Below are 23,607 nucleotides of genomic sequence, written 5' to 3' on the forward strand. Positions count from 1 at the left end.
CTAGACTAATGTAAGTATACAATCTATACCTGGAGATCAAATTGCTGAAGCTATTTATTTTTTTTAGTTGAGCAATGATTCTCACTGCAGCTCTCATTGGTTCTTCCAGCTGACCTCAGCATCACTGCTGTATCCTGGAATGATGTGGAGGTCAGAGGGAGGAACCAATAAGCAATGTGGAGGAACTAGGAGATTGACACTCTCAGAAGTGTCAGTTTCAGTACAAACTTCTGCGAGTGGCAGTAAAGATGGGTACCGCCATCTATGACAGGTGTGGCTAAAGGTCCCCACACACCTTACGATAATCGTACAATAATCGCGGGAAATCCCGCGATCGTACGATTATCGTAAGGTGTGTGGAAGCCGTGCGACCTCTACTACTGTAAGGTTGCACGACTTTTAACTTATGGACATGTTCGAAAACCCGCCAAGCATCGTACGATGTTCGGCGGGTGTGTAGCATGTTCGTAAGATAAAAGCTGGACGGGCCGGTGTGCGCAAGCGCACATTGCCCGTTCGGCATTGCGGTCATCGTAAGCCCGCCACTCAGGGGGGCGTGGCTTGCGATCATCGCAAGTACAATCTGCCTATGCAAGAAAGGCAGATCATACATTTTTTTTAAGTACCTTACAACCATCGCAAGACAAAAGTCTTGTGTGTGCCCAGCCCAGTTGCATATTTATTGTATGGTGACAGTCTTGATTTCAAATTTTGTATAGAATGTGAAGAGGAGGGTGGTTCTGAACTGTGATTAAAGACGTTTGGCTGAACCCGTTTCATTTTCAAACATGCATTGAAACAATGATGGCAGCTGACTAGTTACTATCGGCAGTCAAAACAGAATTTTCCTTTCCGTCTAAGACTTATTGTCTCCGGTAGATTAATACTCAGCCTAAATAAACCCATGATATGATACACTCAGCAATGCTGGCACAAATAGAAGACAATAGATTGTGCTCCTGTAATGGAACTCGGCAACAGCACAATATAAATGCATAAGAGAGAGATGGCATTTAGCAGGGGAAGATGAATGATAACCTTTTATGAGAGAGACAGAATAAGACGGAGCTTCTTTTACTGTGAACCCACCTATTTGTTGATTTATGGCAATGGCCGGGCGCCTCTTATTTTATTAGGATTCCATCTGGTCTAGATTGTGCAGCAAAGAGCCACCAATTCAGTCATGACTGAGCATTGTGCAGTGGGCTATCAATCAGGGGACCAGGCTATCGCCTACAATTAGGACAGTCAGGGCCCGTAGCACTAACCTGATTCAGTTTAATGCTAAGTGCATTCTTTGGACTTCAGTAAGATGTGTTTGTATGCTATTGGCCCCTTGCACTGCTCAGGAACTGACAAAGAAATGGAATATGCATTACATAAATATGTTGTATATGTTTAGAAGCATGCTAATGTTTTGGCATCCCTGGCAAATAACATAGTTAAAGCTACGCTCCGGGGTCACACACCACCCCACCCCCTGTAGCTAATCACCATCTTTAAAAAAAAATATTTTAAAAAGCCCTAACTTTTACTCACCTAAATCCAGAGTCACATGACATTCCGGTCTTTTCTCTTGTTCTGTGAACAGGAGACAGGATCTGTCTATGGGTATCCAATAAAAGGGAAGATCCACTTATGTGCCTGTCCCCCACCACCTGCTGTCAAAAATGGTGCTTTAAGACTGGTCTAGGTGAAGTCATGTCAATGGGTCTTCTGGAGACATCCTGGGAGAACACACGCTTGTGCATTGCTTTAGTGTCCTTCCATGAGAATTGGGATCCAGAGCTTTCCGAAGATTCCTTTTTGAGGCCCAGTGATGTCAGCGACAGGAACCAAGAAGCGGCTGGATCCCGGGAGTAAGGCGGACATTTTTTATTGCATTTTCTTTTAATGTGTTTTTTCTATATTTCCACAATGCAGTTTTTTTTGTCAACAAAAGGTGGGGGCAGCCATATGTGCAGACCAATGTGCAGACCTATCTTAGTGTTGCTGTAACTGCTTAAGATGTGTTTTAGCGGGAGTTCATCTTTCATTTATAAAAGATTTAACACTTTTTGGGACATTAGCTAGGCTTCAATAATGTACCTTTTATGATGTGTGCCCAACTGGTGTTACATGCAGCCTCTGGCTGTGATGTCACCGCTGAAGATCAGGCAGTGAATCTGAGAGTCGGGGCTGGAGCACAGCGATCACAGCAGGTCGCTCATTGCAGCTTCTCCATTCATGGAGTACAAGACGTTCTGTGATTGGACAAGGGGCATATAAACATCATTATCTTCCGCTGTCCAATCACAGCAGATAAAGGAAGTGGAAATATAATAGAGCTACTGGCAGAATCTTTAGGTAATAGAATTATGTTACAGGGATCACTTAAAAAAACAACAACTTTCTGCTCTGCCATGTCTGTGTGTCTCTCTCTTTCACATAGCCTCCCTCACTCCCCTTTCTCACCCCCTCCCTCACTCACCCTCTTTTCCATCTCTCTCTCTCCACCCCTTCTCTCTTGCTATATCTCTGTCTTTCTCTCTCCCTTCCTCTCTCTCCCCCCCTCTCTTTTTGTGTATGTGAAACAAATAAAGCAGTTTTCAGACCACAGCTACGATTCTGATTTTGCTATTCGATCCCGAGGGCAGTTGTACATGAAATTGCATATCATTTACTTCATTACCTCTTTGCTATAAAGATAATTGGAAAAAAAATGAAACAGAACTAAAGGCGGGAACAAGCTGTAGAACAGAGGTCAGATATAATACCATGAAAGGGTCCAAAGACAGACAGGACTTCTCCACCCAAAACCATCACATTTCTCTGCACATTGATTGCAGTAACTGAATAAAATCCCCTTCACACACCAATACAACTTTCCAAATGAAAAATACTCCTTGCCATAAGAATGTTAATGAACCTTGTAGTAGAGGTCTAGGAATGTGCAACTGTGCATGTTCCTAGTTCTCAAAGTGCTATCAATAGGAAAAATTAGTTAGAGTTCTTGTTATGTGGCCAATCCCCACCATCATCCACTGTGCTCCCCACTTCTACTCAAGTCACCTGGGGCAGCCTTGTCAGATTCTATTCCATGTGCGTATAATTCCCTTTCCCTGCTGTCTTTGCTCCATATTAGTCTGGTCCAATTCTATCCCAACTTCATGCCTCATCTATTCCATTTTGTCCTTTCTGTACTCCATGTTTGCCCAGTTAATTTTTGACCAGGGGACAATGGCATCAACTGTGGATGGAACGACAAGGATCAGAACAGACCTTGCATCCCTGTAGGAGGACACACTAGGGCAATGGTCTACCATAATGTGCAAGTAGCCTGTACAACACATGTGATTTGCAGTGCCATTCTAAAAGAACCACAACACACAGGTATGAATAGGCCCTAAAACATGGGATTTTTATAAAACTGTAGTGTGATTCCAGCCTGAGTGACTGGTACTTTTTCTAGTGATATAGATGAATCTGTCAGGAGTGATAAATTGATTTTACGGGTGTGAGGCGCATATAACCAATGCAGCAAAAATGATCCGTACCACAATTGTGTTGCAATTTTCTATTCTGAAATTTCCACTCAAGAAAAAAAAAAAATATGCCAAAACTAACATACCGTATCCTGCCGCCTTTCCACACTCCTTATCAGCATTGTGAGGCAGAAGTAGTAAACATAGTGTGACATAGTGTGCTCGGATATGCTTTCATTTCATGCTAAACATGTGCTGACATTGTACAGTATGTGTATTTCCTCTGTGTCTAGTCTAGGACTAGATCAACTAAACCTCCCTGCTTTCTGAGATTGAGAAGTGGGACATTATTCAGCACAGAATATATAGGCAAAGGATACACCATTGCTACATCCTCTGAGCACATGGACCACAAAGAATTAAGGTAGACCTAAGCGCTAACCTAATGACATTTAGTCTGCTATAACAATGTGTATCATGGAAAATTGCCATGTTCTTGCCTTAACATACATCCTTTGTGCATCTTAGTGCTGTTGATGTCTCACTATCGCTGGCTGCACATTGCTTTGAACCAGCTTCCTGATAGCCCTGAAGGCCGTACCTGTGCAATATGCTGGCGCGGTCACTTGTAGTCTCTATGAGGGGTGCATATTACAAGGGCACAACAGAGGAGCACAGTTGGGAAATATGTCACCCCATAACAGGAAGTGCCCAAACAAGGACCTTCATGGCAGGGTCGTCAGATAAGTTAATGAGTGGTGCAGGTTTAAAAAGATAAAGAAAAAGCCTTTTAAATTACATGAGATTTAAGACTGAATGAGATATTACATTTTAGTCATTGGGTTTGGATTTACTTTAAATTACAATGATGAACCCACGCACCAATATGCGCTTCTTCAATCTCTGCCACTATACCAACATGCACTTCTTTACTCTCTCCACCACTACACCCACATGCATTTCCTCTCTTTCTGACAGTACACCAACGCACACTGCTTCACTCTCCACCACTATAGCAACATGCACTTCTCCAATCTCCGCCTCTATACCAACATGCACTTCTCCAATCTAACGCCGCTATGCATAGTTACATAGTACATAGTTACATAGTATTTGGGGTTGAATGAAAGACATACGTCCATCAAGTCCAACCCATATAGGTCCACAACATGCACTTCTTCAATCTCCACCACAATACCAACATGCACTTCTCCAATGTCTGCCACTACACCAACATGCATTTCTTTGATCTCTGCCACTACACCAACATGCACTTCTTCATTCTCTGCCATTACACTGGCATGCACTTCTTCAATCTCCGCCTCTATACCAACATGCACTTCTTCAATCTCCACCACTATACCAACATGCACTTCTTCAATCTCTGCCACTATATCAACATGCACTTCTTTTATATGTATATTGCCATTTTAAATCAACCAAGACAATCATCTATAGGATGGCTGAAATTTTGAGCGCAACATGAACAACTTTGGCAATGAATAAAGTGTGCATACCAGGGGCATAGATGCTGCCACCCACATGCCCAAGCTCTTCTACCAAGTGCCCCATGTCTCCTTTGAGATAGAGATGATACAGTCTATGCATTATACCAGGGGTGGCCAAATTAATATAGATTTCGGCAGCCAGTCTGTCCAATCCAGAGCCAGCAGGATGTTTTAGATTGTAAGCTCACACGGGCAGGGCCCTGCTTACCATTTGTTTTGATTTGTATTGATTTGTAACTGTAATATCTTCCTTATATTGTAAATATTATTAATCATTATTATTATTTAGAAGCCAACTCCATTGACAACAACTAAAGAAAACCTTGGGCCCCAACTGCCATTTATTTAAGCGCACTGGCTACTTGGCCCCTAGGATTTGTCTAGTGGTGCATTATACAGTTTTGGAACATTATAGAGTTTACTTACATTTCAATTCATCTGTTAGTTTGAGGGTTTTTTGTCATCATAACGTGACCTTACAGTTTTTAGACCAATCCATTTTTGTTCAGCTAAAGAGATTATATTAGGCTTAGATTTGATCAAGTTGTCAACATGGTCCCCTACATGCCCCTCGACATTGGAAGCCATGGCTGACCTGCCTATGTACAGAGGAGATAAGGAGAAGTATATCAGCTCAGTGAGTGTGACGTTCCAGCAGTGATTCCCAGGCCTTGCAGCACACAGGATTATAGACCTCGTGTCTGTCAGCTGGTCATGTGCTCAGCTGCTGATCCGGAGCAGACTGCAGGCTTAGAGCACGGGTCCCCCCATGACCAGGCACTGCAGGCCCAAACAGGGGCTTGTTTCACGAGCCTCCCATTCCTGAACACCTAACTCCAGGGTATGTCCGCTCTGCTGACATGATGTCCCTAGTCATGCCCTAGAATTCCTTTCTTTTAATGCACACTTCAAAGAGCTGGCTCCCTGGCAAACTCATGGTTAATACGGCCGTTGTCGGGCGCCGAATTCCAATTAGTAAATGTAGCAGGGACATCAAAGGATTCTGTGATGGGCAATCCAGCACTTTTACATCGCTCCATATGCATAATAAGGGGTGACCGATCCCCCGATTATTTCTATGCTGAGCTCAGCATAGTGGGTGACAAGCATCAATTTTCTAATCCAGCATTAGTCTGCCCAAAATCAATATTTCAGTGTTTGGTGGATGCTGGAAAGTTAAATTATTTAGCAGTGTGTTCAAACGCTAATACCCCATTCACACCTAGGCATACCGAGAATATACACACTCGTTAATGCGCATTTATTCCCACATTTGCTGCGCATATCTATTGATTTCAATGGGTGCTGCACGTGTGATTTATGCAGGAAAGTAGCTCATGTCGCCGATTCTGCTACAGGCGTTCCGGTTTTTTTCCATGTACAAAAACACACGTTTTACCGAACGTGTTTAGGGTGCCATTAAGGTATTCACATTTGAGAGTCATGTTTGCTTGCATTCAGACGAGTTCTGTTTTCTATTGATTTTAAAGGGGTCCTAAACGTGCGAGACACATGGGGAGAGGTAGAGCATGTAGCAAAATCTGCAACATGTATTTTTTTTCTTCCGCATTTGTGCCCTTTTTAACGTGCATCTTGGTTTGGGGTGCGGTTAATGGTAATAGGAGGAGGATAACATAGACATCGGCACTCCAAGTAATTAATCAATGGCGTCTGTTTATTGACGCACGAAACATAGCACAATGCATCAAAACGCAACGTTTCCGGGTCTCACAGGATCCCATTCATCAGGCAAACTGAGTGATGCAAACGCAAGTGAAACCATATACAGATATACACACCATACTGTGGAAATAAGCTAATCCCCAAGTCTCCCGTGATCATGTGACATCCTAATGACATCACAATCCCACTATAGTAAAACAATTGCAGGTGTGGTAATTAGGTGATGAATGCATAGTCTATAACCTTGGTTCTCAACTGGTGGGTCGTGACCCAAAAGTGGGTCGCGACACCGTGTTTAGTGGGTCACCGCATGCCTTCCACTTTTCTAGGTGAGAGACTCATTAGCCTTCCCTTAGCCTCCCCCATAGCGCAGCACTGTCAATTAAAAATATGCTGCCCAGTGTCAACTTGAGGTGGGGTGCACTGGGGGTATGGCTGCAAGGGAGCTCCATCCATACATGCATTGCTTATAGCTCACTCGCATGCCCTGTAGCGGTGCCAGGACTGGAGTGACATCACATTCTTGCTCCCGACACCTCTACAGGCGCACATAGGAACTGCACAAACAATGCACATATGGATGGAGCTCCGTCACAGCACAGGAGCCCACACTGCCGTGTGTTCCAATGCAGTGCAGCTTGGGTCGCGACTTAATGCCCGAGGACAAATGCGGGTCTTGAGGTTACACAGGTTAAGAACCACTGGTCTATAACATGCACCGCCTTGCACACTAAAGTTTTAAAAACGACATCTCCTATGCATGCAACCGACAGGATGTCGTCTCACCCAGGCATAGATGTCCTCTCCCTCGGACTCACAGATGCGCTCATAAGCACCTGGATACCTCTATGTACCCCTGCCGCGATATTTACTGATCACCAACTAGCCGAGCATGGGGTACTCCCTCTTCCTATTTAATTCCGCGACATAAATGTTTTATTTTGCTTACTATGTTTATATATATTGCAATGCATTTGGTATATTTTCTTGATGACCACCCGAGAGAGCAACTATTTGCTACTTTTGCACTTGATTTTTTTTTAAAAAAAAATACTATGTTATATATATATATAAATATATATATATATTGCAATGCAATTGGTGTATTTTCTTGATGACCGCCCGAGAGAGCAACTATTTGCTACTTTTGCACTTATTTTTTTTCCTGTGATCACTACCAAAACTTTTAAATAAAGAATTTATAATAGAAAAAAAAAACAAGCACCGCCTAGACAGATATGAATGTACGGAGAAATTGAGCAGATATAAAATACCTTGTAAATACACATAGGCCAGGTGCCAACCGAGCACACATACAGGCATGAGAAGCCATTTCGAGCAGTGGGGGAGTGGCCTATCGCTATCCGACATGTCCGGCCGCATATTGCATCCAGAATGTAGGGTTTGGCTGTAAATACAGTCCACGCTGGGATTGGCCGCACACCCACGAGGGTGTGGGATCGGCCGCGTCACCAGTTCCCATGAATGCGACGTTGACACCGAAAGCAAGCCCAACCTATGGTGTGAGCATGGCAGGGTGTAAGCCACACACCCCTAGGTGTCAGAGGCATTCCTGGGATTGGCTGCGGGATCAGCCTCGTCATCAGGTTGCCTTGAACTCAGCAGGGATACACCAGGTAAATACAGGAGAAAAAAAAACATCAGATCAAAAAGCACAAAATAACACAGTAGACTTGATAACTTTGTGGCATGATATAGAATAAATGCCACAAAGGACCATAACAACCGGAGCTCTAAGGGCGCAGGGTCTATGAGGTCACTCAAGGAGTTACCAGTAATAAAAATCAAATTTGTGAAGGGGCTCAATGATCCTGTGCCACAACGCATGTGAATACATGCATTCCAGTTGCATGGTAACTTCAGTTAGATAGATGTGTGCACAAAGAAGAAATATGCAGAGCATTTGCCTTTTTGATGCTTTTGGCGAATGTACGTTAAAGTGCACTTTATTAGTGAATTTGATACGCACACACAAAATGCTTAGATGTGAATAGGGACACACAAGTAATGGCATCGCAAGTGTGTTGCAGGTTTTTGACATGTTCCGCTTGATGCATGTTTGTTGTACATTCACGGAAAGCTTAGGTGTGAACAGGGACAAAAGCAGAGATAGGCAACCTCGGCATTCCAGCTGTCGTGAAACTACAAATCCCTTTGGGAGTCATACTGTACCTGTGGCTGTCAACATCTTGCAATGCATAATGCGATTTGGAGTTCTACAACAGCTGATGTGTCGCATAAAATTTGCCAAATGCGAATTCCTGAGCCTGTTACATCTCAATGAAATGCAGAAGTATGACAGAAAAGGACCAAGTGGTCCATTGAGCCCCTTTCCCCCCCTTTAACATAGACTTATGTTGATCTCAAGCATTTAAATTCACTTTAGGTCCATCAACAATTGTGTCTGGTAACACAGTAAGCCGTGCCTTGCGGTGCAAGTAGTTTTGACTAGCACCCCAAAGCACATGCCATGCGTTTTATTGGACGCCATTGAAAAAATGTACATGTACATTTTCAGCTGGGTTGTGGTGCATTGGCAGCCCGTTCAAAACTAAGGGACCTCGTCACTGGACCATTAATTTCCCCAATTTGATTATATGTACATTTGAAGGCAAATTCCACCTTTAAGTGCACACTTCTCCATAGAAGCAAAAAATAATTTGGGTGGAACATGAAATATGGTCATGTTATTTACCTGTAAAAGCAGGCGTGTAGACATCCAAAAGCCCGTCATTTTTGTTGGGCAACATCTGGGAGGTGGTATCAGCAGTCCCAGCAGAGTGAGACCTGTTACTCAAGTAACCTATAGAAGGGGTAGTTTTGCAGCGCCTCATGGGACTTGTAGTTCCACAACAACTGGAGTGCCACGATTGCCTACCCCTGCTCAATAATATTCCTCCTTATCCGGCTGCTAAAGAAATGATAACGTAGGTATGAAGGAGCTGGGCCAGCACAGATGCTAATTAGACACTACCAGAAGAGAAGAAGGATATGATGTGAAAAGGAGGGAGGAAGCTGTGCTAGGGAGCTGACACTTTCTGATGTGCCAATTCCCTAGCAAGTTCAGAGGCACATTGCAAACCAATGAAATATCCTGTATGGGAAAGAAAAGTGCTGCAAGTAAGCATATTGGTCTACTTGACCTTCTTGTGCTTTTTTAAGCTGGTGATAGGGTCTCTTAAAGGCCCGTTCACACCAATGCTGTGCGGTAATCACATAGTACCACGAGACATATTGAGTGCTGTATGTGTTGTGTCTGGGTTTCAGCTGGCCTGAAATCCGGAAGCAGCACATACAAGACTCAAAACCTGGACTGTCCAGTTGAATCTGGGACAGGTGGCAACCCTAAACGCAACACACCTATTGTGTATTACAGTGCGGCAGATGCTTTGCATTGCCATTCATTTGAATGGCACCCCAAACGCACCTCCTGGCCGCAATGCACTCAACCACACTGCAATGCGTGGTACTGCAATACCATGCATTGTGGTTGAAAAAAGTAGTGCATGCACTACTTTTTTTAACCGCACCACAGCTCATGTTATTGCAGTACTGCGCAGTTGAGCGCATCGAGGCCAGGAGTTGCATTTGGAGTTCCATTCAATGCCATTACAGTTACAATACAAATCAAGACAAAATGCTAACAAGCTTACAATCTAAAGGGAACAACATGCACTTACGTGCAGCAAAAGTGCTAAAGTATGAATGGGCCCTTACCGTTTTTTGTCTCACTACCATTACTGGACATCTGCTCCAAGCATCCACTACTCTTTCAATAAAATACTACTTTCCAATGTTACTTTTAAACTTTCCTCCTACAAGACTGCGGTCAAGCCATCATTCCTGACCTCAGCTGCCTCATTTGCCCAAATTGTTTTAGGTGAGAAGCAGTCAACAAGAGGTTAATTTCATGCTATCAATTGATTAAAAATATCACATGTAGGTGAACTCTGAAGTCTAGAACTCAGATGGTGTTCAAGTGGAACTAAGGACATTATTGTTGTTGCCTACAGCAAGCAAACATCTATTAGGATTTGGTTCCATGCCTTCATTTAATATAATGGCAGAATGCCAGCAGTTGCTACAGACAACAGAAGACTTGTTGATTCTAAATGGTAGTCTTAGCCATAAAAACTCTTCAATGAATGAGGAGAGGGAGAGCTTTAGCCCATAACCCAACTTATTAAAGGAATTAGTTCCACTTTTCGTACTGTGCTGATCTCATTTGTCTTTAATTATATCTGTTTGCACATTTTTGATGAGAAAAACAAACAGTCATTTAAGTATAAGCTGTTTTTTTGTTTTTTTTTAGATCCTTGAGGAACGTTCATGAACCTACCGTTGCAAAAGTTGAGATTACAAAATTTGTGTTTGAAAACTTGAAGGTAAAAAAAAAAAAAAAGCTTAACTGCTGTTTTTAATTTTTTTTTTTTAAGTCATTCCTTTCATTCCTGTGATCATCACCAGTTCACATTGGTAGTGCTAATGAGGGGAGGGATTGTAAATGTTCTTCAGTGGAGTGAGGAGGGGGAAAAGTGATATAAGCCTGAACATGTGATTAGCCCAATTAATGAGTGAGCAAGGAAGAGGGATTTCTTTTTTTTTTGCCTTGGTTTGTTTGAGGAGGGACACTAGGATGAATAGTACTACGGTGCTTTTAGCAGCTGGCACCCTGCTTCTGGTACTCCGTACTTCCTACGGACAGTTTCCCAGGGCTTGTAGTACAGCACAGGTCCTCTTAAGCAAGGAATGTTGCCCAATCTGGCCAGGAGATAATTCTCCATGTGGAGAAGCCTCAGGCAGAGGATCATGCCAAGATGTAGTCATCTCCAACTCCCCTGTGGGCACCCAGTTCCCTTTCTTGGGCATTGACGACCGTGAAAATTGGCCCATTGTCTTTTATAACAGGACTTGCCAATGCCAGGGTAACTTCACGGGCTACAATTGTGGTGAGTGCAGGTTTGGCTACGCTGGACCAAACTGCACCATCAGGCGCAACTTGATCAGAAAGGAGATCTTCAAGATGACCACGGCTGAAAAGGACAAGTTCATCGCCTATCTCAACTTGGCCAAGCGTACCATCAGCCCAGACTATGTTATTTCCACCGCCACTTACGAGCAGATGAACAATGGTTCCAATCCGATGTTCGCGGATATCAATGTCTATGATCTGTTTGTGTGGATGCATTACTATGCCTCCAGAGATGCTTTCTTGGAAGGTGGTGGCGTGTGGGCAAACATTGACTTTGCCCATGAGGCTCCTGGCTTTTTGCCTTGGCACAGGTTCTTTCTGCTGCTTTGGGAACGGCAAATCCAAAAGGTGGCGGGCGATGACAATTTCACTATTCCCTTTTGGGATTGGAGAGATGCCCAGCAGTGTGAGGTCTGCACTGATGAGTTTTTTGGGGGTACACATCCTACCGGCAACAACCTCCTCAGCCCAGCTTCCTTCTTCTCCTCCTGGCAGGTAAGTTCTGCCCTTGTCCTTCACCATTATCTGGCATGGTTGCATAGTTACCAACATTTTTAAATGCAAGTCCACCTAAAACCTTTTCGGTTTTGGATAGAGTTGGGGAGGATTAAACTCTCTGTTGGATTTTTAATGGGGCTCACAGAGATTTCATTTTGCTTACTAGCCCTATGTTCACCAGACAGGAAGTGAGAGAAAACATGCAACAGGGGCATAGGCAGCAATATAAATCCGGGGCTCTAGTCTTCTCCTACACTAGCATCTTTATTGATTTGTGCCCCTGTTGCAGATTTTCCATCACTTCCTGTCTGATGCAACTGCTGTCACTGAGATAGCAATTTACCCCCCTATGCATTGCTATAACATGTGATACTACATGACTTTTATTGCACTGTGTGTTGCAGTGCCATTCATTTTGAATGGCACCCCAATGCACAAATACAACACACCCCAATGCGCCTATACATTTTAACAGGGTTATTCACAAAAGGGTGAAGAGTTTGGAGAAGGCAGGAGCAGTGAACAATCTAGGACAACATCGCTGATTTGGAAAAATTCTCCAATTCAGCTCACTTTCCAGTTCAGCTATGTTGTCCTAGAAGATTGTTCACTTCTCCTGCCTTCTCCAAACTCTTCACCCTTCTGTGAATCACCCTTCTGTGAATAACCCTGTAAGTGTTAGGGTGTGCTACTAAGAAAATTGGTGCATGTCTTGGTTGGTTGGTTGCATAATGGTGCACTTTGAATGGGTTACATTAATGCAACGCACATTAACTTGTGATGCAGTGCATGATAATCTGCAATGCAAAGGTGTAAAGGGCCCCAAGTGAATAGACATCTCTCTAATGCAGCTCCTAATTGCAGTAGAAATCAAACAGTAAAAACCTTCCACACTCTATTCAAAACTATAAACAAACAGAAAAGTTTTGGTTGGAAAAATACTTAACGTGCAGTCCACACAAAACCATTATGTGTCTTTAGTGGATGCTGAAAGTGACTGCATGGCTACTACTTATCTTTTGGAAACGTTTGAAATGTGTGTTTAGGTTCTTGCTGTAGCCAGAGGGGATCCCACTCTCCTGCGGGGAATTCTACACTGCACTGCAACAAAATAAAACCTGCCCCTGACCACTCCTTATCTGTGTGTGCCCTTTTAGTGAAAATCTGTCTTTATCTACGGCAGGAATTATGTTGCAAACCCTCTGCAAATCTATCTCAGTTGGCTGGCCAGAATTCCAGGGGTCACAAATACAGAAAGAAACTGTCTCGTATTTTGCTGATTGAGAGAGAGAGCCTGCTTAGCAATAGATGAATATTTCATTGTGTACCCAATTTGCTTCATAAATACCCTATAAATGAAATCTGACTTTCCTGACTTTTTTTCTGCTGCTTTCTTATTCTGGGTCTGTGAGTTATAAATGCTCGAGACAGACAAACTAGCTGTCTATAAAAGTAGCCCAGCAATGGGAGCCCTGTTACTTTTTTCATGGTAGGCATCATTTTAAAAAGAATCATCAGTGTTTAAACTATTTAGAAGATGAATAATGTCCTGGGTTAACTTGTCATGCATGTGAGTAGTGCAGGGACTCTGCCCTAAGAAGAAGTGTCCCTAGATTGTAGTGTTGTAGCTTGCTGTAGTCAGCCTGAGCTCTGAATTGTCCTAGTTTTGCTTTTGTTGGTTTTCCCTAAGCTCAGATTATTATTTTTGCCTGCCCGTTCTTGGGGAGCGTTTATGGTGATGGAGCATGAAGATGCAATATTTCTAAATTATGAATATTTGTCTTTCTGACCAACTATTAGAAGGCTTATTGCCAGTGGTGCATGCTGGAGGAGGATATAAATATTGATGCCATGCTGGAGGGTACATCCAGAAGGAATGGAGATGGAAGATAGCTGCCTGTGTGGAGTATCTTGAATAGAGACCTCAATGCTGAAGGGTGTCCTGATGGAGCAGCAGATCATTGCTGACCATTAGTTGGGCATTTTTCAAAGTAACCATTCCACTGTGAGAATTCGCACAGCATTACCAGCTACCATAGTATCTAGGTTTAGGGTCACCATATATGCTACAATCTAACCATACAATTTTTGTACAGGCCACTTTAGATTTACCAAAACTATGTAATATGAGGACCCAATCAATCAATTTATCTATTCAGGCATGCCCTTGCACTACTTACTGGAGCTTTATCCCCTGCTAAACCATATATTATCTTCCAAGAGCATTTGGCCCTATTTTCACCATGTACATCCAATTTATTTATAACATTCAGTGACCAAACTCTTGGTCATTGGCCAGCTCTCTAACTCCTTACATATATGCAGCAAAGCACGTGTCAGGGTTGTCCCTGTCTGATTATAAGGACATATATAAAGCCAATCACAAAGTGAAAATCTCAGCATTTGCTAATTTACTATATACATTTTCAACCTGAAAGAAGCACTACCTAACATTCTCTCAATGATGACCCATTATGGCATCATTTTGAGATCTTCCATAAACTTGAACAAATCAAGAGCACCGCATTTCACCAAATACACTGAACCTCACGGACATGCCCCTTATCCATTTATCTGTAAGTGTAAAACACCCTATTTAGGAGTTTACGCTGGAGGGACAGATGAAAACGACAGGAAAGAAGATCGGATTAAGAGACATCATTTAAGGTAAGTGCTTACACTAACATTCGGGGGAGGGGAAAAAAAATACTTTAATGTCCCTTTTAAAGTGACAAACTTCGGAGCTAATGCATTCAAGTACTTTTAACTACTAACAAAAATTTAATTTATTTGTGTATCACTCGGCTGTAGATCCTCCAAATCATCTCTGAATTGGTGCTGACACTGTCTTTCCTTCTGGAGGGGGGCTACTTTTATTCCACATGGTCCCTGTGTGTGTTGTAAAGTAGTCACCGCTCCAAGCTCACTTCCGTGATGGACTACAGTCTCACCTTTTTAGTTTATTAATTTGTATTGCAAAAGATTGTAGTTCATCACGGGAGTGAGCTTGGAGCGGTGACTACTTTACAACACACACAGGGACCATGGGGAACAAAAGTAGCCACCCTCCAGAAGGAAGGACAGTTTTCCATCCAATTCAGAGATGATTTGAGGATCTACAGCCGGGTGATACACAAATAAGATACATTTTTGTACTGAGCAAATTATCATACAAAGCTTCGCATTGACTTCCTTGTACGCAACTAGAACACTTTCTAGTGATTCCGTGGGTTAAACTTCGTTAACCTCCTCCTGAATTATCTTCTTAGTGTACTTTTCAGAAACGCGCGCTGATGGCTGGCTGCCCTCCCCTAAGCAATCCTCTTGTCATTGTTTTATGTAATTGTGTCGCATTGTATTCTCAATGTTGCGCTTTCTTTCTTTTTTTCGTTGGCTTGCGATTCTTGCCACATGCCTATAAAAAAAATAATGTATGTGATAAAGATGTAGGTTGTTACTACTATGTCTATCTAAATGCATCTGTAAATAGTTACTCACTTGTGACTCCTATATAACAAAGCCTTCTATTGTGTTCCTTCGATTTCCTACTCTATCTCTATTTGTTCTCATATGATGTGCTTAATGGCAGATTAACCTCTGGCCATAAGACACTCTTGATATTCCAGCTTTCTGTCAATGGGGCAATTCATTCATAGAGTTCCATGCATCAGCAAACTGATATCCATCCCAGTTCATTGGTTTGTACTCGTTTGGTTTGTACTACGTGTATACTTGTGAATATGTAGTTCCATTACTCCAGTCGATCGGCTTTGTCAGAAACATTTTAAAGGGATTTGGATCACAGTCTTTTCCTTCTCTGTACAACTTACTGAAAGCCATTTTCCTATGTTATAGGTATACAGGCATCGATAAAAGTAACAAATGTGCTGCCATATTAAATGTTACAAAGCTGCATTCATTTATTTTTTAAATGCAAGCCGGGTATGTACCTGAATCTGACTTGGTCTCAGACCTTTGCAGTGAAATTAAAAATTGCATGTTCACTTCTAGAATCAGATGGGTCATAGTGCTGCATACATGCCTCTTACTGTCTACTTTATACCTAAATGCAGGGCCATTCCTTGAGGCAGCCTGAGGCTGTTGCCTCATGCGGCAACCCTTTGGGACATGCTGGGGGGGAGGGTGACGGACAGAGTGGCCCTGCCGGTCTGCTGCACAATGTTTGCTGCCCCCTTTTCAGCCATAAGGTCACAGGTTGTGAAGAGTCAGTAAGGGAGATGTGTAAGGGCCATACACCCATCAGCTCTCGGCAACCTGGGATGCAGTGGTGGAACTATCACCATGTCCGCCCGGGGCACATTGGCCCGGCCAGGATGAGGAACAAAGGGGTCCCCCTGATGCCGCCTGGGTCGCTATGGCATCACAGGCTGCTGGCTGGCACTGGTGGTTGTGGGGAGGAATGCGCCAGTGTTCAGATCACTGACGACCTGTCAGTGATCTGTGCAGAAGAACAGTAGAAAGGCATCATGGCACACTCACAAACTAGCATGTAAAACAACTTGTCTCACCACTAAGGACAATGACAGAGGTTTGGATACACGTCTGATCTGTGCAGAGGCGCGTTCCTCCTCAGCCACTGCTGAGTCAATGACAGCCAGCAGCAGCAGCTGCGGAGGAGGAGGCTGGGCGTGGCGTCGGCAGCGGAGGAGTAGGCGTGGCCCGGTGGTGGAGGAAGCTGACAGCAGATCGGGGCTAACGGGTAAGGGATGTGACCACCCCACCTGAGACCTTGCAGAGCCCACCATATAGTGTGGGCTCTGCAGGGTCACTCTCAGGTGGGCTGTTTGGGATCTCTGCAAGGGGCGTAACTAGAAATCACAGGGCATACAACATTTCAATGGGGCCTTGTGATTTCTAGTTATGCCCCTGCTGGAACACTGGGACCAGTGTCTCGCTCAGCTCCAGGCAACCAGTGACAACATCGGTGCCCCCCACCCCATGACGCCTCAGGGGGCATAAAGACTAGGGGCACCCTTGCCTAAATATTTTGTTGGCTTCAAAAATTGGTAGCGGATTACCAGTAGATGAGGTCAAAAAATATCTGTTCAGAGCTTTGCATCTCTTTCCCTGCTGCTTGATGTGATGCAATCTCCATTTCTCGAGACTACATACCCCATCATGCATTGCTTCCAGCAAGCAATGATGTCACATTGTTCAGACGTTGAGGTGTAGTTTAAAAGGCAGTCTCTGTGAGAGGGGTGTATTCACAGGGCTGAGTGAAATGGTGTCAGTGCATTGAAGAAGTCCGTCTTATAAGCATTTTCAATAAGTAAGTTTACAACTTCTAGATGGATCTGGTTATTAGGAGTGGGATAGAACTTATGGAAAGTCAATATAGAAATAGATATATTTTTAGCTTTTGACAATGATGCCCTTTAACGCACTGCTGTGCCATGCTTCCCCTTCCTTTCTCCACAGGCTGAGCAAAAAACAGTGGCTCAAGGATAGACAGAGGGTGTGGGGTGTGTGTGGTGGACAACCTTCTACTGTCTACGGTGGCCTTTTGGTTTAGGAAGACTTAAATAATTACATTAACGTTAATCTAAACCCAGTCACTAAAATCTCCTATAAGCTTTAATATGTTGTGTATTCAAACTCTGTCTTAATCTCTTTACATGTGCACCTATCATTAAATATTACCTGGTGATCCTGCCATTAAAGATCCACATTTAAACACTAAACAAAGTGAGAGGAGAGTCCGTAATGGCACAATTTTGGGGGAGCCTGTCTTTTTGGGCGCAGTTCCGCTACTGCATCTTCACCCTGCCACATGGCCCCTTGTGGAGACTGAGCAGCATTGACATACATTGCACTGTCACTATCAGAAAGCCTGTTTAGGGTAATGATGTACAGACCATGCTGGAGTGAGTGCATGTGGACAGGAAGTGGCTGAAAGAAGCTTGAGGGATTAGCTGCGTTGAAATGCAACACAGGATGAAAAAAGGGTTTATGAAAAGGCATTTTTTTAATGCATGTTACTTAAGCAAACTAAGTGTTTTAAAGCTGTCTATGTTTTCCTGCAGGTTATTTGCAGTCAGCCGGAGGAGTATAACCGCCTGAGAATTTTGTGTAACGGCACAAATGAAGGTCCCCTATTGCGTAGCCCTGGAAACCATGACACAAGCCGGACTCCCCGGTTGCCCACCTCTGCGGAAGTGGAGGCCTGTGTATCCATAACCGAATATGAGACTGGAGCCATGGATCGATCTGCCAACCTCAGCTTCAGGAACACTTTAGAAGGTAGGGATGTATCTCCGATTCCTCATAGGGAAATATTTATAAGAAAACCAAAGGGGATAAATCCAAACTGCTTCCCATGACTGGATGTGGATGCGGTTGGCAGCATATGAGCTCCTTTAGCCCCAGGACTGTAAAACAAAAAAATAGCTTTGCAAAGGGGCATATCTCAAACAAAGGCATTGCATTTTAAATCCTAATTTGCAGGTTCTCAACATGTAGTAATGAGCAAGTGTAATCAAGGGCAGCCAGTCTTCATAGGAAGCAATGGGGAATCCCTATTCAAAAAGGCATCCCTTAGAGTCAAAATATGGCTAAACGCAAAAATTAGATGTACAAAACAGTTTGCCTTTTAGTATTAACACATCCGTTTTTTTCCCTCCCCCTAGTATAGTTTCAGGTAGTAAATCAATTGATTTACCATTTTTTCAAAACATTTTTATTTTCATTCAAAAACATTTACATTTATGTATACATGGGTTTTGGTACGTTACATCGAGTAAAGTTACGCAACATTTTAAAACTGTATATCACTATAACTTTATACATCCCAATGGTCTTTGATATGCATTGAGGCTACAAAATACTTCATTGCGGCGTTGCGTGGTTAGGGGACCATGACCTCTCTGCGCCCGAAACAGCTATGTATTTTGACCTTCCCCTTCATATAAGCGATGGGGGAACTGAGAATTCGGAGCAGGCGTATATTCCTAGATGAGATTGTCCTCTTCCGTCTGTCGTAAGTCGTTTTGCCCCAATCTCACTCGCTATCTATGCGGCCCCAATGTTGTGTCGTAGCCCTAATGAAGGAGAACTGGAGTTGTTTCTCCTGACGTGTTTACACTATATTTTTGGAGCTCATGAAATTCCGACCTTAGTGGCTGGATGTGTCGAAACTGAAAACAAGTGGACATAAGAGCCTGATTCAGTTTTAGTTTTTAGTTCGCTCCCCTCTGCTGTTCGAAGATTGCACTAGAGGTGTATTTAAATGGAGATAGAAATTTCTCTTTCTCAGCTAGTGTAAAGGTCAGATTGATAAATGGCAACCATCTGTCATATAGGGAGGACATTTTTTTATCGTCCATCAATTGCATTTCTGCGTCTAGTTTTTCCAAATTAAGTAAGTGGAGAAGGTCTGTTCGCAGTCCCTGAATGGTAGGAGGGGTGGGAGCTAGCCACTCTCTCATAATACCTCTCCTAGCAGCCAGCAGAACGATACAGATCCAGTGTCTATGATGTCTACTGAACTCAGCAGGGTTATCCCAGTAGTTAAATAGAATTAAAAGGGGTACAGATGGTATCCGACATCCCACTACTATATCAATATAGTCAATGACCCTGGTCCAAAATGTCTGTATCATTGGGCACTCCCATAGACAATGGAACAATGAGGCCGCTTGGAGTTTACATTTGGGGCAGTGATCTAAATAACCCTTGTCCTTATCCTGTTTGCGCTTAATCTGGAATGCATAGTATGCTCTGTGCATGATTTTTATATTGCGTCTCTCCCCACTGTTCATTAACCATGACTTTACAGGTATTGTGATACCCTTTTATAAATTTTTTGACTATATGTTCAGTAGCAATATCGTCTTGCCACTTTAATTATATTCGAGTCAGTCAGGGGAGGGATATAGGCTTGTCTCAGATGTGTGTATATGTCCGAAATAGACTGTTTCCCTGTTGTAAGAATCCTCTCTATGAGGGAGCTAGTGGAGGAGTGGGGGCGAGCAAAACTCAAACTGCGCATATGAGTAGTCACTTGTGCAAAGTGAAGATAGTCTTGCGAAGGGATCTGGTAGGTGGCTCTGAATTCGGGGAAGGTTAACAGTTTCCCAGAGTGTTTGGATATAAAATGTATAAACTTGGTGATCCCCTTAGTTTCCCATTTACCAAAGGTATCATACTCCTCCCCCTGTGGGAATGATGGGTTGCCCCTAACGTGGAGGTGTTTGGAAAAGTATGGATTCAGTTTCGCAACCTTGTGTGCTTCCCTCCATGCCACTACAGTGTCCCTTATAATGACATTAGTGCGTAAAGTGGGCGGTATTTTTGAAAATGGACAGTGCAGTAGGGAGGATAGTTTCCATGGATGGGCCATTTCCGTTTCCAGCTGAAAGTTGGAGTAATACGAAGTTGAGTTTATCCAATCCCTTGAGTGTCTAAGCAGGCAGCTCAAGTTATAAAGTCTGGCGTTGGGAAAGGCCATGCCTCCCTCATCCCTGGGCAGAAACAGTTTTCGTAGAGCAATCCTTTCCCTCTTACCTTGCCAGACAAAGGCAGAAAAAGCTTGATTTAAGGACGTGACCTCTTTATGCTTCAGGAGAAGGGGCAATGTCTGCATCGGATATAATAGCCTGGCGAAGGGTATCATTTTTACTAAATGTATTCTGCCAAAGAGAGAGAGAGGGAGGTCTCGCCACATGGCCAGCTCCTTTTTTATCTTATCAAAGAGAGGGGGATAATTCAGGTTGTATAGGGAGGATGGGGTGGTACCTATGTGGAGACCTAGGTATATTATTGATCCCTTGGCTATGCTATATATATATTTAATGGGCCTAGTGAGGTTGCAGAGGGAAGTTAGGGGGAGGATAGTAGTCTTGGAAGCGTTGATGGACGGACCTGAAATCTTTTGATATTGTTGGAAAGTGGCTTGGATGGCAGGAATATTTTAAGTTGCGAATTTTGGAAAGGTACCCCGTGGACGTCTGGAGTTCTCTGGAAGAATACTGACAGCGGCTCCAATGCTACGTTAAATTCTAATAGGTTGGACTTGATGGACTAATGTCTTTATTCAACCTCAAATACTATGTATGTAAATAACAGCGGGGAAAGTGGGCATCCCTGTCTAGTTCCCCTTAGCAGGGGGAAGCTGTTGGATATGTTTCCTGAAGTACAAATACGTGCGCTAGGAGAGGCATACATTGCTGCTAGGAAGGTCTTAAAGCGGCCTGAAAACCCCATTTCCTCCAGTACTCTATATAGCCACGAGAATTGTATGCTGTCAAATGCCTTTTCGGCGTCTATAGATATAAGTGCTAGAGATGAGGTTGGGTGGTGCTTTGCGTATTCCAAGACTGATAGCAGTTTGCGTATGTTAGATACCGCCGAGCGGCCTTTGAAGCCCACTTGGGCTGGAGATATTAATTTCGGTAGCAGCCTTGCCAACCTATCCGCTATGATTTTTGACAGCAGCTTTGCGTCTGTGTTGATTAGGGAAATTGGTCTATGCGAGCCTGGAAGAGTCGGGTCCCTGTCTTTTTTGGGTATTAATCTAATATACGCCTCTGAGCCCGTTCTCAGATACTCTCCTCCCTGCCAAATTTCGTTAAATACCCCATGCAACGTGGGGGAAATTTCTTCTTGAAGTAACTTATAAAACTCATTTGTGTAGCCATCTGGACACGGTGATTTGCCATTGGAGGAGATTTTGAGAGCTTTCTGGATCTCCTCCAAGGAAATGTCTCCGTTTAAATATGAGAGATCTTCGCAGTTTATTTTAGGCAAGGAGAGCGGTTTTAAAAAGAGGTCGCCTAGCTCCTTGTTTACAGGGGTAGCCGAGTATAGTTTTCCATAGAAGTGTTCAAAAATTTGATTTATGTGTTTCGGGTCAGATGTCGTAGTCTCTCCCTCTGTGCGCATGGATGCTATGTGTGTCTTAGCAATTCGGTGGCTGGCCAGATTCGCTAACATTTTACCAGATTTATTTCCGAATTTGTGAAATTTTAGCCGGGAATGATTATGATAGCATAGGTGTTGTTGTGTATTCAGGGCCGGCCTTAGGCCTTTAGGCGCCCTGTGCGAGAAAGCTTTACAGCGCCCCTCAGTGACCACACCCCTCAGTGGCCACACCCTTTAGTGGTCACACCCCCAGTAACCACACCCATTTAAGCCACCTCTGCTGCAATCATACCGTGGTCCGATAGCGCCGGCATGTCTTCCTCCGAAGAGGTGCTCGCATCCCGCATGTCGGGAGTGGCGGCCATCTTGGGCTGTTTTTGAGGCCGCTTTCCCCGGACAGGAGTGCCTTTGCCTCTTGGACCCGTTCGGCGTTTTGCAAGGAACTTGTCCATTTTCCTGAGGGGACAGGTAGCAGAGCAGGCTGTCGGCAGGCTAGATCGCGCTGCTGAGGTCCTATTTTATATATAGATTAGTCCTGGCTATTCGGGAGCTCTGCACCCTGCGCCCGCTACATCAGGCGCCGGAACCGGAAGTCTTGATTTACCATTTACTTTAGCAACGTAAACCATAGTGTAATGTTTAACATCGCTATCCTTTGGACAGGGGAGTTTTAGTCTGATATACAGGTTTAAATTAACTTTTAAGCAATAGACAAACTAAAGTCCATCTCTAGCTAATGCTTTTTAGGAAATTGCATATGTAATATAATGTACAGTTGCCAAAATACTATATTTTTTGTGCTCTAGTAGACCTTTAAAGTCTAACTGCAGCCACGCAGATTTAAAACTGATCTACTTTCTATGCTTTCTGGCAGGCTTAAAGGGAACTCCTGGACATTCCCCCTCCATCCTGTAGCCCCACAGTATTTATTTGTAAACAAAAAATGCATTCCCTTTTCCTGTAGTCTTCTATCTAGTCTGGTGGTGATGTGGCATCCTTCTTCTGGTGGCAATTATTCTTGCCAGACTGAGCAACACTCACGTAAATGACAGTGCATCTCAGCCCTGGAGTCCTTTTTGAGCTCAGCTGTGTTGATGATCCACGCCCTAGGGGGCTTGAAAATGACAGGATGGACTCACAAGATATGACAGCAGTGACATGACTGTGTTTCTTCCCAAAGAGGGCTGCCTTTTTGATTTATTAGAATGGTGATGCCTTTCATTTTGGCTGAGGTTGTGGAGTGGAATGCCATAGTGCAAAAGTGATTTTCGGGATCCCTTTTAAAATGTTTCTTGAATAAATACAATTGTGCCTTTGCTCACCTGGCCTCCTCCATAAGAGAGGTTCCCTTTTTCAGGGGTGTTTTGAGCCTTAGCATTAAGTGACCTAAAAGAAAGTTTCCCCTCCATTCCAATCTCCAACAAAGAGTAGGTAATTGGGATGTACAGTATGGGAAGTATGAGGCAATGGTTCAAGTGGGGTAAAGGGGATGAGGACAGTGGGACAGGAGGGAAGAGACAGGAAAAAAAGGAGGGTGACAGTTGGAAGCAAGTGGGGGGGGGGGGGGGGGGGGGGGGGGGAT

General features: G+C 43.6%; 1 protein-coding gene across 2 annotated transcripts in view; it reads left to right on the forward strand.

The window, feature by feature from the left end:
- Positions 1-11,159: 11,159 nt before the first annotated feature.
- TYR (tyrosinase) overlaps positions 11,160-23,607 on the forward strand; it is a 26,028-nt gene continuing 13,580 nt past the window's right edge. For both annotated transcript variants that reach the window (XM_018565859.1, XM_018565858.1), the window contains exons 1-2: positions 11,160-12,143; positions 18,191-18,407. In XM_018565859.1, the coding sequence (XP_018421361.1) occupies positions 11,247-12,143; positions 18,191-18,407 (1,114 nt within the window). In that variant the 5' untranslated portion in view covers positions 11,160-11,246. The remainder of the gene's footprint in view (positions 12,144-18,190; positions 18,408-23,607) is intronic.

The sequence above is a fragment of the Nanorana parkeri genome, unplaced genomic scaffold (genome assembly GCF_000935625.1).
Source record: "Nanorana parkeri isolate BGI_ZX_2015 unplaced genomic scaffold, ASM93562v1 scaffold896, whole genome shotgun sequence".
Lineage (NCBI taxonomy): Eukaryota > Metazoa > Chordata > Amphibia > Anura > Dicroglossidae > Nanorana > Nanorana parkeri.